The sequence below is a fragment of the Esox lucius genome, chromosome 12, assembly GCF_011004845.1.
Source record: "Esox lucius isolate fEsoLuc1 chromosome 12, fEsoLuc1.pri, whole genome shotgun sequence".
Lineage (NCBI taxonomy): Eukaryota > Metazoa > Chordata > Actinopteri > Esociformes > Esocidae > Esox > Esox lucius.
In genome coordinates, this window is record NC_047580.1 from 36,631,777 (window position 1) to 36,648,038 (window position 16,262).

Genomic DNA, 16,262 nt, shown 5'->3' on the forward strand with positions numbered 1-16,262 from the left:
AGGGATGTCTGGTCACTTTAATTTACGTTTGTGTGTGTGATTATCGGTAGCCTTACCAGCTTGAGTGTGAAGATGAACCAGGAGTGCCATAGTAATCTATATTACTATACTGATGGCCCACACCAGGTGTTCCAGATCTTTGGAGAAGCAAATATTACCCAGGACACTGATTAATATCACCAAGGGTCTGTTGGAGTCTTGGTGTGGCCAGACACTCCTCTTCGTCGAATACAATTAGACTCTTCCTCAACAGTGTCACGGTCGTGGGATGAAGAGGACACAGGCGCAGAGTAGAGGTAGGTAAGGTAATCCATGTTTAATACAAAATAAAGAAAGCAGGACTCCAACAAAACAAAAGGCAGCAACCAGTGACGTGGGTATTCCTTACACAGGATAAACAAAACCAAAATGAACCACGCCTTGGGGCCTACAAACTAAACTTAAATAGGGTCCCCAATTGGAGGCAATAACTAACACCTGCCTCCAATTGGGGAAACCAAAAAAAAGGAGTAGAGGTGGCTAAAGGCCACCTCCTGTCCTGTCCTGGCTATGCCCCGAGCCCAGCGCAGAGATGGCTAGGGGCACAGGCAGGACGTGACAGTACCCCCCCCCCAAAGGCGCGGGCTCCCGACCGCAAGACCGGGACGACCACACCCGGACCGGCGGAGGCTCAGCGCCTGGAGCCGCCGGCACAGGCCGGGGAGGCGGAGCCGCAGGGACAGGCCGGGGAGGCAGAGGGTCAGGAGACGGGAGAGCCGGCGGAGGGACAGGAGCCGGCAGGAGAGCCGGCGGCGGGTCGACAGCCGGCGGAGGAGCAGGAGCCGGGGGAGCCGGCAGAGGGTCGACAGCTGGCGGAGGAGCAGGAGCCGGGGGAGGGTCGACAGCCGGCGGAGGAGCAGGAGCCGGGGGAGCCGGCGGAGGGTCGACAGCCGGCGGAGGAGCAGGAGCCAGGGGAGCCGGTGGAGGAATAGGAGACGGGGAAACCGGCGGAGGGTCAGGAGCCGGCGGAAGAGCCGGCGGAGGAGCAGGAGACGGGGGAGCCGGCGGGGGAATAGGAGCCGGCGGAGGAGCAGGAGCCGGGGGAGGCGGCGGAGGGTCCGGAGCCGGCGGAAGAGCCGGCGGAGGAGCAGGAGATGGGGAAAACGGCGGAGGGTCAGGAGCCGGCGGAAGAGCCGGCGGAGGAGTAGGAGCCGGCGGAGGAGCAGGAGACGGGGGAGCCGGCGGGGGAATAGGAGCCGGTGGAGGAGCAGGAGCCGGGGGAGCCGGCGGAGGGTCCGGAGCCGGCGGAAGAGCCGGCGGAAGAGTAGGAGCCGGGGGAGCCGGCGGAGGAATAGGAGACGGGGGAGCCGGCGGAGGGTCAGGAGCCGGCGGAAGGCGGTGGCGGTGGCGGCGCTGGCGCTGGCGGTGGCGGTGGCGGCGCTGGCGCTGGCGCTGGCGGCGCTGGCTGCGGCTCCCGGGCAGCGGGGGGCGCTGGCTGCGAGAACCGGTACGGCGGGTCCCGATAGCCCCACCAGTCCTCACATCTCCCTACATCAGGGAAAGCCGTCATAGGCCCCACCGGCGTTGTTGCCCGACGCCTAGGAGCTGGCACCGGGCAGGGCTGGGGCACCTGGACTACCCCACACGTGAGCACGGGTGGCACGGCCGCGTCCTTCCACTCCGCCTGCCCCCACAGCACCCCGCCAAGAAATTCTTGGGGCGGACACACAGAGGTTTGCTTACGTCGCCTCTGTCGACGTCTCCTCCGGGGTGGATGCTGTGGAGGCCCGGTGTGCCGCAGAGGACAGTAGGGGTTCTCCTCCTCCTCGGTGTCGCTGTCCGGCCAACCGAGGAGTTCCCCTACCGTCCATTTCTGCTGTGTCTCTTGGTGGTGGTTCATTCTGTCACGGTCGTGGGATGAAGAGGACACAGGCGCAGAGTAGAGGTAGGGAAGGTAATCCATGTTTAATACAAAATAAAGAAAGCAGGACTCCAACAAAACAAAAGGCAGCAACCAGTGACGTGGTTATTCCTTACACAGGATAAACAAAACCAAAATGAACCACGCCTTGGGGCCTACAAACTAAACTTAAATAGGGTCCCCAATTGGAGGCAATAACTAACACCTGCCTCCAATTGGGGAAACCAAAAAAAAGGAGTAGAGGTGGCTAAAGGCCACCTCCTGTCCTGTCCTGGCTATGCCCCGAGCCCAGCGCAGAGATGGCTAGGGGCACAGCCAGGACGTGACAAACAGACATTTCTCATCACTACATCATCAATGACCCACAAACTGGACACAGAACACTCCAGCTGGGAAATATGGTGTGGTCAGTCAATAAAGCTGGCAGTCCTGGCACTATGTTGACTGTTTTAATACGGGTGCTGAAACTATAGACTATTTGAATACAGCATAATTCCTGAAGCTCTGTTTACTGTTTTAGTATGGGAGAAGTCCTGAAGCTCTGTTTACTGTTATAGTATGGGAGAAGTCCTGAAGCTCTGTTTACTGTTTTAGTATGGGAGAAGTCCTGAAGCTGTTTACTGTTTTAGTATGGGAGAAGTCCTGAAGCCCTGTTTACTGTTTTAGTATGGGAGAAGTCCTGAAGCTGTTTACTGTTTTAGTATGGGAGAAGTCCTGAAGCTCTGTTTACTGTTTTAGTATGGGAGAAGTCCTGAAGCTCTGTTTACTGTTTTAGTATGGGAGAAGTCCTGAAGCTCTGTTGACAATTTTAACACGGTAGAAGTCCTGAAACTCTGTGGACTATTTTAATACAGCATAAATCCACTCTATTCATTGTTTTAATATGGTGAAAGTCCTGAAACTTTTGGCTGATTTAATAGTGTAGAAGTCCCAGCTCCCCATTGGCTGTTTCATCTTATTCTGTACTAACAATCACAAACATGGTGTTTTTCATTTTTTAATTAAAATCACAGGACAAAAATGACATGATACAAGACACTATTTTAAAACACATGGATCTCTATGCAAGTGAATCAAACAATTGAAGACCAAACATTATTGAAAATAAACATCCACTGACCCATATTGGTTACATCTTTGTCTGTATGTGAATAAAATAATCAATGCCTTTCAAGATTAATTCAAAATCTACTTATGAAGTAGTTCATATATACTGGCAATCCTCAGATTTACATGAAATATATCTCCAGTTTCACCTGCTAAGTGTATCCTTACATTTTGCAAACACAAAAGCTAGCAAAAAGTCAGAGTGGCAGTGTCTTTAACTAACTTTCCAATACTTGACACTCTTGTCATTGCCAAAGTCAAAGAGAGACTGTTTTATTGTAAAGTTTGAAAAAAACTTTTGAGTTGTCATATTTTACATATAGCAAGTATGTTCAGGTAAATAGAGCAAAAGTGGAAATGTGCTTTTAAAATGAAATCTGATACGAATTCAGACGAGACTTCAGAGATTGGTTTTGTCTGGACATACAAAAATCAGTTGCTTAGCAAAAGATAACAATGTGTCCTGTTGAGATAGAAATAAAAATAAAATATTGGCATATTATTGGAGGATTCCAATAATGAATAAACATTGATATTTGAAAAATGTAAGAAAGATGAGAATCATTGGCGCATGATGGAGTACATTGGAAAGTTAACAATAGACTGATTCTCAGCCTAGGGTTTCTGGCTCACACTTGTATGGCTTGTTAATTTGAATCACTCCTCCTGTTTCTTTTACAAATACTCAGTATTTATCTCAGTGTCCAGTCAGGGAAGCATTGTAGCACAAGTATCTTCTAATCATGTAGCCATTTTCTGTCAGCGTGTTTCCTTGAAGCCCCTTAACATATCTTCTTTAAACTGGTCGGTGAGTTAATGAGCCCTTTGTGTTCTGTTGGTAAACAGGTCCTTCTGTTCACTAAACTCCTTCTAGATAATCCTCTAACACCCTGCCTGAAGACCCATCAGCGTCCTCTCGTTAAACTTCAGGATAATCCTCTAACACCCTGCCTGAAGACCCATCAGCATCCTCTCGTTAAACTTCAGGATAATCCTCTAACACCCTGCCTGAAAACTCCTCAGCGTCCTCTCGTTAAACTTTAGGATAATCCTCTAACACCCTGCCTGAAGACCCCTCAGCGTCCTCTCGTTAATCTTCAGGATAATCCTCTAACACCCTGCCTGAAGACCCCTCAGCGTCCTCTCGTTAAACTTCAGGATAATCCTCTAACACCCTGCCTGAAGACCCCTCAGCGTCCTCTCGTTAAACTGGTACGTCAGCTTTCTCTTCACTTTGCTGATCTCGCCTGTTCTGCTGTAATTTCGGAGGGCTCGTGCCATCTTCTGGTAGGTCATGGTTTTGCGATTGCCCTTCCTGTGGCCCCAGAGCTGGGCCAGCCGCTCCTTGTTCTGTGATGAGAACTGGAAGGTTCCGGAGGAGGATTGGACCCACCAGATGCAGCTCCGCATGGAAGGCGTTTGAAGCATCTCGAACAGGAAGTGAAACAAACGTTCCTTCTTCTTTCCTGTCAGTGAGGCAGACACAAAAATGAAATACATGAATATTTAGTAGCATTGACATGTATTGGTGTATGTGTGTATGTGTGTTGGTGTGTGTGTTGTGGTGAGAGTGTGTCTGTTACCTGAGAATGGTGTAAGAGGCAGTGTATCACTGGTCTTCTTGCCTCTCCTCTCCACTGTGGGGCTGGAGGGGGGGTGAGCAGTCGGGGAGTGGATGTATGTGGTGGGGGAAGGGGGGTAGGCAGTTGACTGGGAGTCAGAGTCACTCCAGCTAACTGTTTCATAGGAATATGTCCTCTGCTCCTGAAAGACATACACTCAGTAAAACTCTATACAGATATATATAAATATTCCAGTCTGTCACATTGCTGTTGGGGGACTTTATGCCACTCCTGGCACAAACATTCAAGTAGCTCGGCTTTGTTTGATGGCTTGTGACCATCCGTCTTCCTCTTGATCAAATTCCAGAGGTTTTCAATAGGGTTCAGGTCTGGAGATTGGGCTGGCCATGACAGGGTCTTGATCTGGTGGTCCTCCATCCACACCTTGATTGACCTGGCTGTGTGGCACGGAGCATTGTCCTACTGGAAAACCCAATTCTCAGAGTTGGGGAACATTGTCAGAGCAGAAGGAAGCAGGTGTTCTTCCAGGATGACCTTGTAATTGGCTTGATTCATGTGTCCTTCACAAAGACAAATCAGCCTCGCTGTGCACTTCACCCAGCTGCTGTTTCCATTCTTTTTGTAGGTTACTTGATGTCATCCTACAGTTGTTGAGTGACATTTGAATGAGTTGACGTCATCTCGGTCAGTGGACAGTCATTTTTGCCTTCTGCCAGTCTGTAGCTTTGTAGTCCCCAATGTTGGTTGCTTGACCTTGTTCTTATGAACCGCCGTCTTTGAAATTTTCAGGATGAAAGCAACCTGACGCTCACTGTATCCCTCTGCCAGTAAAGCTAGAATTGAACCATTCTTTTCCTCACTCAAAGTTTTTTTGAATGCTGAATAGTTATTTTTTTATTCAAATTACCTTTGAGGTACTACTTGCACTGTTTTTGCCCTCCAGCTGGTCTTATTGTAAGAGGATAGTGATGACCACAGCAATTGTTTTTATACTTTTCCTCATTAAATTAGATTTGGTTCAGGTAATCACCTAATCAATACCTCATTACGTAAAATGAGGTGTGCCTGTGTTGGAATTTAACAGACACAGGAATGGAATGGCTGCCATACAGATGCTGATTTAAGATATATTAGGATTGGTCTCTTAATTTTCTCCGGAGCTGTATATAAACAGATATAGACATGGATAAAGATGGGTGACAAATTAAAGAAAAAACAACATAAAGGGTCTCAGAAGGCTTAAGGTGATGTCGCGTTGGGAAGGCTGGTTGCTGGTGAAGACGTTTTGTTGGAGTGGATAATATATTTTTTTTTATATAACTAGCTTATATTTTTCAATTCAGGGCGAGGCCCTTGGGGTGTGGGGGCCCCCCTGCCTCGTGAGGGCTTTGGGAGAGATTGTGTTGGGGACAGGTAATGACAGGAGATTATGAATTATGAGTGGTTAGAGGTAGGAGGTTAGGGACATGATCATTCTTGGTTTATAGAACACTGGTCAACTTAGCAACCTCCCGTAGCCACTAACTGAGGTTATAATGAATGGGGTGATTTAATTTATAATGCTCCTACATAAGCAGTGTAGAACATGGATAGGGCCGAGGCAATTCATCTAAAGCAATTCAGTCCCAATCTGTTACAGCACAAATGATACTGACCACAAATCACTCAGAAAGGACCTCTGGTGTAGTGACTGTATAATAGGTTAGCTTTAGGACCCATGGTGTGGTGACTGTATAATAGGTTAGCTTTAGGACCCATGGTTTGGTGACTGTATAATAGGTTAGCTTTAGGACCCATGGTTTGGTGACTGTATAATAGGTTAGCTTTAGGACCCATGGTGTAATGACTGTATAATAGGTTAGCTTTAGGACCCATGGTGTGGTGACTGTATAATAGGTTAGCTTTAGGACCCATGGTGTAATGACTGTATGATAGGTTAGCTTTAGGACCCATGGTGTGGTGACTGTATAAAAGGTTAGCTTTAGGACCCATGGTGTGGTGACTGTATAATAGGTTAGCTTTAGGACCCATGGTCTGGTGACTGTATAAAAGGTTAGCTTTAGGACCCATGGTGTAATGACTGTATGATAGGTTAGCTTTAGGACCCATGGTTTGGTGACTGTATAATAGGTTAGCTTTAGGGCCCATGGTGTGGTGACTGTATAATAGGTTAGCTTTAGGACCCATGGTGTAATGACTGTATGATAGGTTAGCTTTAGGATCCATGGTGTGGTGACTGTATAATAGGTTAGCTTTAGGACCCATGGTGTGGTGACTGTATAATAGGTTAGCTTTAGGACCCATGGTCTGGTGACTGTATAAAAGGTTAGCTTTAGGACCCATGGTGTAATGACTGTATGATAGGTTAGCTTTAGGACCCATGGTTTGGTGACTGTATAATAGGTTAGCTTTAGGGCCCATGGTGTGGTGACTGTATAATAGGTTAGCTTTAGGACCCATGGTGTAATGACTGTATGATAGGTTAGCTTTAGGATCCATGGTGTGGTGACTGTATAATAGGTTAGCTTTAGGACCCATGGTGTGGTGACTGTATAATAGGTTAGCTTTAGGACCCATGGTGTAATGACTGTATGATAGGGTGGTTTCCATGATACTCACCCAATGGTTTCCATGGTGACTAGGCCATTCTGTGCATGGAGCCTGTCCTTGAAATTCCTTATTATGAGTGCTAGAGTTGATGCGCCACTCATAGGCATAGTGACCTGACCAGTGGTTCTCTAGAGGGACAACATCAATCAATCAATCATATGCTATATAAACCAACATGTTAGATTAGAGTCAGGCACCTCACCTATGAGGCTGCTTCCCAGGTGTTGGTGTGTGTGTGAGAGCTGGGGGGGCGTGGCGAGGGTCGTGGGAGGAATGTGGGAGTGTTGGACATCTAGGGAATGTTCCTGCAGGTACTCTTCTATAACCTCTAGGTCCACCTCTTCTGTGGTCTGGGCTGGACCGGACCAGCCTGGGACATATCCCATCTATAGGAGATAATAGAGTCAATACATATAGCTTCTGATATATCCCATCTATAGGAGACAATAGATTCAACACATATAGCCTGGGATATATCCCATCTACAGGAGACAATAGATTCAATACATATAGCCTGGGATATTACCAATCAATAGTCTTCTTCTGACACAATTAACCCTGCAGTCTTCTGATACACTAAACCTGTACATTAGAAACTCAATTTGCTGATGGTGTCTGGATAAGATGCTGTCTGGATCAAACATCTCACATAACTGACTGTTCTGAAGCCACACAACAGCCACTTTGCTACTTTGACTATGCACACACACACACACACACACACACACAGAGTAACTATGTGGACTCTGCTGTCTGCTTTGACTAGCAAATACATGCAAGTGTTGGTTAGTCATTGAGCAGGATTAACAGAGAGTATTACAACCCAGAAAACCCTGAGGTGGGATATAAACACATACAGATGGGATATAAACACGGAGGTGTTTTCATGGTGTTTTGGTAAGATTTTAATCTTCCAGTTGGATAGCTACAGTACATTCCAGACAGCCAATGTCCTGGTAGACCATGTGAAGTTTGACTTCAAAAAACTGTTCTCAAAAATCCTCAACCTCAACCAAACATACACACAGACTCAGACACAATGTGCAAACACACAGACATCTCCAAGACTTTTTGAGTAGTAACAGGTTGTGGCAAATATAAATTAACTCACCCTCACTGCCTCCAGAGCAGCCAGCATGTCAACACACAGTCTGAAAACACCAGAATAAAAGGACCATTACACACACACACACACACACACATCACACAAACAACACAGTCTGAAAATCACAAAAAACCTTCAGTAAATACCAGCATAAAAGGACCATTACTCACATTAACAGCACACGAACAACACACACAAACAAAATACATGCAAATACATACAAAAAGCTGCAAACACACACACTTAACTGAAAGTGGAACATTTAAAACTCCTCTACATGAAAATGAAATAAAACCTTTTTAAAAAATGACCCAAGATTGCATGAGCGAAACCCTGCTATTCCAAACAATTAAATGTTTTTGTGTGTGGTTCCTCAAACATCTGTAAGATCTGTAACCTAAATGTAAAACATTGTGCCATAACATAAAAGGCATCTAAAGTAGAATTCTCACGCTGCAGTAACTGCTGATCCTCTCAGAGAAAGAAGAGGAGGCTGTACCTGGTAGAAAAAGAAGAGGAGGCTGTACCTGGTAGACAAAGAAGAGGAGGGTGCACCTGGTAGAAAAAGAAGAGGAGGCTGTGCCTGATAGAAAAAGAAGAGGAGGCTGCATCTGGTAGAAAAAGAAGAGGAGGCTGTACCTGGTTGAGAAAGAAGAGGAGGCTGTTCCTGGTTGAAAAAGAAGAGGAGGCTGCACCTGGTTGAGTTGTTAGACTGTCTAATGTAAAATATCCTTCAGAATGAACAAGAGGGCAGGTGAAATCTCACCTGTTAGATGTTTCCTACAGGCCAGCAGGGCCCTTATATGCCCTCCTTCCATTGCTCCCCCTCCCTCCCTCCCTCCCTCCATACCTCCCTCCCTCCCTCCATACCTCCCTCCCTCCCTCCATACCTCCCTCTCCCCATCCTTCTCTCTGTCTCTCTCTCTCATGAGTAAAGGTGGCTATAATGGGGGCGTGGCCTACTCTCTCAGGTGGTAGTTTCATCATTCCTCTGAAGTAAACGGTTTAAATACACCTGTTTAAATAATAAGGACATCTGTTGTCATACATGACTGTAATACCTCATGTGCAGCTGTACACGTTTAACAGATCAACACAGAGACAACATGGACGGTGATTTCACATCTGTGTTTTAGACCTGCTGACTTAGAAGTTCCACATCCCCGTTCTCTAACCTCTCCATGTTCATCATCTATCTTACACACACACACACACACACACACACACACACACACACACACACCCACACACCCACACACACACACACACACACACACACACACACACCCACACAGACACACACACAGACACAAACACACAGACACACAGACACACAAAGACACCCCCCCAAACACACACAGACACACACACCCACACACACCCACACAGACACACATACACAGACACACACACCCACACAGACACACACACACAGACACAAACATACAGACACACACAGACACACACACCCACACAGACACACACACAGACACAAACACACAGACACACACAGACACACAGACACAGACACACATAAAAAATACACAATGAAATAAAGAACAACCGTAGGCTGTCACACCCATGTAACCCAATAAAGATTTAACACAATGGAAATCCAACTGACATCCTCAACACAGAATAACAGATGTATCTTCCCTGAAAGTTCCTGTATATTCACATAAGAGTGGGCTTGTTATTTACGTGTTGTTGTACTCAAGGAGTTCACTCAGAATGTTTCTGTACTAATGCAGTTCAGACGGACATTCCAGGTCTGCAGTTCATGGATCTGGGTCATGTGGCTCTGTTGGGGTTTTAATTGGGACTTTCCTTCTCATCACCTTTCTTCACCTCATCTCTCCTCATCTCTCATCACCTCTCCTCTTCACCTCTCCTCACCTCTCCTCATCTGTCTTTATCTATCATCTTCACCTTTGCTCACCAGTCCTAATTTCTTGTCCTCTCCTTTAGATTTTTCATACAAGATCTGACAACTACTGATCTAGGCAAATAAGTTTCATTATTATTAAATAGTCTATGAAAAAGATTTCAGGAGTCTATTACAGTTTTTTACAATTGCTAAGACACATTTCTTGAAACCTTCACCCATTTTCTCAAAACTTTAAACACAGATCCAAATCTTCAAACTACATTCACAAAACCCCAGACTCTTCTGTCAAAATCAAACACTTGCCTCAAAACCCCTTCATCTGTTCTCAAAATCAAACAATGCTTTCAGATCATACAGTCAGTCAATACATGAACACTACAGAATATTCATTAGACTCTATATAAAAAATGGAGAGCCCAGTGTCCAGGGCATGTAGTTACAGATTTAAAAAAATGTAAATAGTAAACACATTTTGAAATAAAAAAGTATGATAATCCCAACTTAGTTCAGTGAATATATTGAATACTGTAAGTACTACAAGTGATATGGTATTGAATGTATGTATATTCAGCAGTGGCATACAGTTTTTCTGAATTGCTAAAACACTGAACCCCATTCTCTAAATCAAATTCTCAGTGGCCTGAACCCACTCCTTCGACAAAATCTTAAACACACAATGACTCAAAATAGTTCACATTTGTTTCTAATGATGTGATCAAACAATGTAAATATGCACGTTTCATGAATAAGGGCCACTGTGTGTAAACGATGACAACTGTGTTGTAGTTGTGTTTAACTTATGCCACCTGTGTTTACCATTTTGCAACACAAGAGCATCACAGTGCGAAATGTGATTTAGTGAGTGAGAATGTGTTTACAGTTTTGCAAACAGAGTGAATGCAATTTGCAAATTATGTCTACCTACCTGAATTTGTTTAAGGTTTTACAAATAGTGGGACTGATTTGACAAATGGGTTGAGGCCACTGAGAATTTGGTTCAAAGAATGGGTTTTAATGTTTTAGCAATTCAGAAAAACTGTAAACTACTTACAAGTATAGAAAATCATCTTGAAAACAACAATATTTTCATATAAATCACTCAGCAGTTGTCATAAAATGCTTTTACAGAAACACCCAGCCTTAAACCCAAAGGAGCAAACAACAGTAGTGTTGTTTTTCAGTGGCTAGGAAAAACTCCCTAAGAATGCCAAAATGTAGGAATAAACCTAGAGAGGACCCAGGCTCAAAGGGGTGACAAGGCCTCTTCTGGCTGTGCCGAGTGAGATATTATGAGTCCAATTGGAATAATTAATACATTTCTCTGTGCTAAATCCAGAGGCTATTAAAATTTAGACTAGGTCAGAAGTATGACCAGATGGACAAGGACAGGGACAGCAATGGGGCCCCCAAACCAGGTACTCCACAAGTGTGGACCAGGACCTCATGTGCAGCACTAATTGAAGTTTATCTATTGATTTGTCAGGGTAACCGGAAAGTAGAGCATTGCAGTAATCTAATCTAGACGTAACAAAAGCATGGATTAGTTTATCTGCATCAGTTTTTGATAGAAAGTTTCTGTTTTGAAGATGAAACTAAGCAACTCTTGAGACATATTTTATATGTTCTTCAAAGGAGAGGTCAGGGTCAAGGGTAACGCCAAGGTTTCTTAGTTTTTTGGGATACGACCATGCAGCCATCAAGGTTCACAGTGAGATCTGCTAACAACGCTCTTGGTTTCTTGGGTCCTAAAACAAGCATTTCTGTTTTTCTTGAGTTTAAGAGCAAGAAGTTCTCTGTCATCCACTTCCTAATATCTGAAACGCATGCTTCCAAAGTAGCTAATTTCGGGGCTTCTCCATGCTTCATTGAAATATATAACTGTGTCTTCAGCGTAACAGTGAAAGTTTACATTGCGATTTTGGATTACATCGCCCAGAGGGGGCATATATTGTGAGAACAATAATGGGCCCAGAACCGAGCCTTGAGGAACACCAAAGCATACCTTTGACTTGTCAGAGGATATGCCATCCACACTAACAAACTGATATCTTTCAGATAAATAAGATTTAAACCAGGCTAGAACATGTCCACGTAGCACAATATGGGTTTCCAGTCTCTCTAAGAGGTCATTTGTTACCTTCACGAGTGCAGTCTCAGTACTATGATGGGATCTGAAACAAGACTGGAGCATTTCATAAATGTTATTTGTCTTTAGGAAGGCATTCAGTTGTTGGGAAACACATTTTTCGCCTATAATAGTTTAATATGTCAGGATCCAGATTAGATTTTTTTAGAAGAGGCTTAATTTCTGCTATTTTTAGTGAGTTTGTTACACATCCGGAGGACAGGGAGCAATTTATTATGTTCAGCATTGGCTGACCTAGCACAGGAAATGGGTGGGTTTAGAACTCATTACAAATTTAGTGAATGTGTCGAGTGATACGGTATCAAAAAATTTAAGTGTCCCCATTGACACCTGGTCAGGGAGGTTCAGGACATTCTCAGGACAACTGAGATTTTGAGGACCATAACTATTTAAGGAGGAGTCAGTTATTTGTTTTCTAATGGTGATGATCTTTTCATCAAAGTAGTTCATGTATTCATTACAACTAAAGTGAAGACCCACTTCACTTGTTGAGCTTTGCTTTTCGGTTAACTTTGCAACTGTTCAACAATGAAGACTGCAGCTTTTTCTTCCCCTTTATTTCCCTTTCAGACAGGGTCTTTCTTTCATTTTTTCATTCAGAGTACAATTTTACCAGAATGGCCAACCCATGCGACTCTGTGACACATCACCTAGTTCAGCTGAGCAATAACCTGTTCTTGTTTTTAATTTAGATTTACAATCTCGAGTTGAGGAGCGATCAATGTCATTTGGATTTGCTTCCACAAATAGTGAACAGCCGGTACCTTATGTCTGTACTTGAGAGACCTCCAGGGTACTACAATTCAGAGTTGGAATAAAAAAAACGGGAATACAGTCATCAACGTTTTTCTCAGCAGAATCCCATCTTAAATATGAAGTTAATCTGCACAAATCCAAATTGGATGTGTCAAGACTGGTTTGATACTGTTGAGGAAGCGGTCAGTGTTAGGGTTTGAAGGGGAGGCGCAGCCTGTCTTTACGCTGATAACGTGTGAGTGATAGTAACTGGAAACAGTTAGCTGAGTTGACAGTAGGAATTACAGCAGGTCCATGTTTAGTGTGGTAATTCATCACAACGACAGCGTAACATCCTGTAGCCATGACAACACATCATATAAAGCACTCTGCTCTGGTAGTATTGTCTATAGACATTCAGTTTAGAACCCATTTTGAATTTCTCAAGTTGGGAATTTCCGATGACATCACCCATGAATGGACTGTATGCACAATACACATGACATGTAAAAGTTAATATATAGTTAGAGACAGTCAAAGATGTTTGTATTAGTACTGATTTGGACTGTTATTGTTGTCATATGCTAATGTATATTTAGAGTCACCTCACTAAGACAATACTTTGTGGCAATAATTACATCCCTAATCTGTTAGGTCCCCAACAATTTTGCACACCTAAATTTGTCAATATTTGATTTGTCTTTATGAAACAGTTCAACAAATTCCTTTGGGTGCAAGTTCCTTTGGGGGCAAGTTCCTTTGGGGGCAAGTTCCTTTGGGGTCTGTGTAGAATTGTATGAATGTATGCTTGTTATGTTTAGATTACAACAGGACATCCGTTTAAGTTTCTTTGAGATTGAGTTTGTAAGACCGAGTTTGTAAATCGAGTCTGTAACATCATGAACAATAGCCTATCAAATGCTGCAATAAATAATTTGATTACCCTCTCCCTTGACAACAGAGTACGCGATCATTATATCAACACTATTCAAACGTCTGGTTTCTAACAGCATCAATAGACAACAATCTTCCAATGAATATTACATTGTTAATTGCTAACAAGCATTGTTCAATACTATGGATACATGTGCAAAACTCTAAATACAGTTATCAAAACAACATGCAATGTGGCAATGCACATCCTACACATCTCAAACATCCTACAAGTCTCAAAAGCAAATCTTTCTACCAAATAAAAGCTAACAGTCTCTCACGACATACACACTTTGTCATTCACAGTATCATGACTTACACCGCCATCAAACCGCCATCACACCGCCTTCACACCGCCATCACACCGCCATCACACCGCCATCTCACCGCCATCACACCGCCATCACACCGCCATCACAGCGTCATCACACCGCCATCACACCGTCATCACACCGTCATCACACCGATTAGCCTGGGTAGGTCTTCAGTTATGTAATGTGAAATCTGATGTGAATAATGAAGAATTACAATTACAATTACAAATTATTAAAACCATCAAACATACTGGTCCTACTAATCACCCTTCACCTACCCCACCAAACATACTGGTCCTATTAATCACCCTTCACCTACCCCACCAAACATACTGATCCTACTAATCACCCTTCAACTACCCCACCAAACATACTGGTCCTACAAATCACCCTTCACCTACCCCACCAAACATACTGGTCCTACTAATCACCCTTCAACTACCCCACCAAACATACTGGTCATATTAATAACCCCAAATGAACCCTTCATATAAATCTCACTAATCATCAAATCTCAAAACAAATGGTGGGGACAAATCGAACTTTATGACCAAGAGTTGCAATAGAGGTGTGTGTAAAGCTTCTGCATTTTTACTAGATGACAATTAAAGGTGTGTAACAGAGATTCTTAAGGTGCAGTTATTAGGTCAAACAGTACCTGGCAGCTGAGACAATATGGTTTCCCCCCAAGTGTGATAGCATGGCCACCTGGACTAAAGGTGTTTGTATGCTTGTGTGTGTGTGTGTGTGTGTGCGTGCGTGTGTGCGCGCAGAGCAAACACCTTGAACTGTGTGAGAGTGTGATAACAGATCATTAGAAAAACACACAAATCCATCCCATGGGAGTTTGGTTTGCGATTTGGTTTATGTTTATACTTCTTTTATTGTTCTGTTGTTCAACTACTCCTCTCCTGTTGTTGTCCTGTTGTACCCTTTTAATTCTCCTACTGTTGTCTGACTTATATCTTGTGGTTCTAGTATTACTTCACTGAACCGGATCTACCACTCTGATATAGCAGTAGAACAAATGTGGTCGAATTTTTGCCAAACTGGTTGGAAAAAGCTTAGCGGACGATGCCTGTCGACCCCTCACCACACCTAGATATACTGACCCCCCAGGCGGTTTCCACCATGAGAGAGTAGCTACACCTGTTTTCACCATGTGAGGGTAGGTAGCCACATTTTCACCATAATAAAAGGGGTAGCCACGTCTTCACCATGATAAACAGGGTAGTCACGTCTTCACCATGATAAAGGAGGTAGCAACTACTTCACCATGATGAAGAGGGTAGCCACATCTTCACCATGATAAAGGAAGCAGCCACGTCTTCACCATGCTAAAGGAGGCAGCCACGTCTTCACCATGATGAAGGGGGTAGCAACTACGTCACCATGATGAAGGGGGTAGCCACGTCTTCACCATGATAAAGGAGGTAGCAACGTCTTCACCATGATAAAGAGGTTAGCCACGTCTTCACCTTGAAAAAGGAGGTAGCAACGTCTTCACCGTGATAAAGGAGGTAGCAACGTCTTCACCGTGATAAAGGAGGTAGCAACATCTTCACCGTGATAAAGGAGGTTGAAACTTATTCACCATGATTAAGGAGGTAGCCACGTCTTCACCATGATAAAGGAGGTAGCCATGTCTTCACCATGATGAAGGGGGTAGCCACGTCTTCACCATGATGAACAGGGTAGTCACGTCTTCACCATGATTAAGGAGGTAGCCACGACTTCACCATGATTAAGGAGGTAGCCATGTCTTTACCATGATTAAGGAGGTAGCCACGTCTTCACCATGATTAAGGAGGTAGCCACGTCTTCACCATGATAAAAGAGGTAGCCACGTCTTCACCATGATAAAGTAGGTAACTACGTCTTCACCATGATGAAGGGGGTAGCCACGTCTTCACCATGATAAAGGAGGTAACAACATCTTCA

The 16,262-nt window shown here is 44.2% G+C and overlaps 1 protein-coding gene across 1 annotated transcript; it reads right to left on the minus strand.

The window, feature by feature from the left end:
- Positions 1 to 2,916: 2,916 nt before the first annotated feature.
- LOC105030754 (transcription factor Spi-B) lies at positions 2,917 to 8,926 on the minus strand. Its single transcript, XM_010904822.5, has 6 exons — positions 8,833 to 8,926; positions 8,312 to 8,351; positions 7,403 to 7,586; positions 7,210 to 7,328; positions 4,591 to 4,771; positions 2,917 to 4,473 (listed from the first exon to the last, which is right to left on the minus strand). Exons 2-6 carry the CDS (start codon positions 8,336 to 8,338, stop codon positions 4,175 to 4,177), a joined length of 810 nt encoding a protein of 269 aa, XP_010903124.1. The 5' UTR covers positions 8,339 to 8,351; positions 8,833 to 8,926; the 3' UTR covers positions 2,917 to 4,174.
- Positions 8,927 to 16,262: the final 7,336 nt, after the last annotated feature.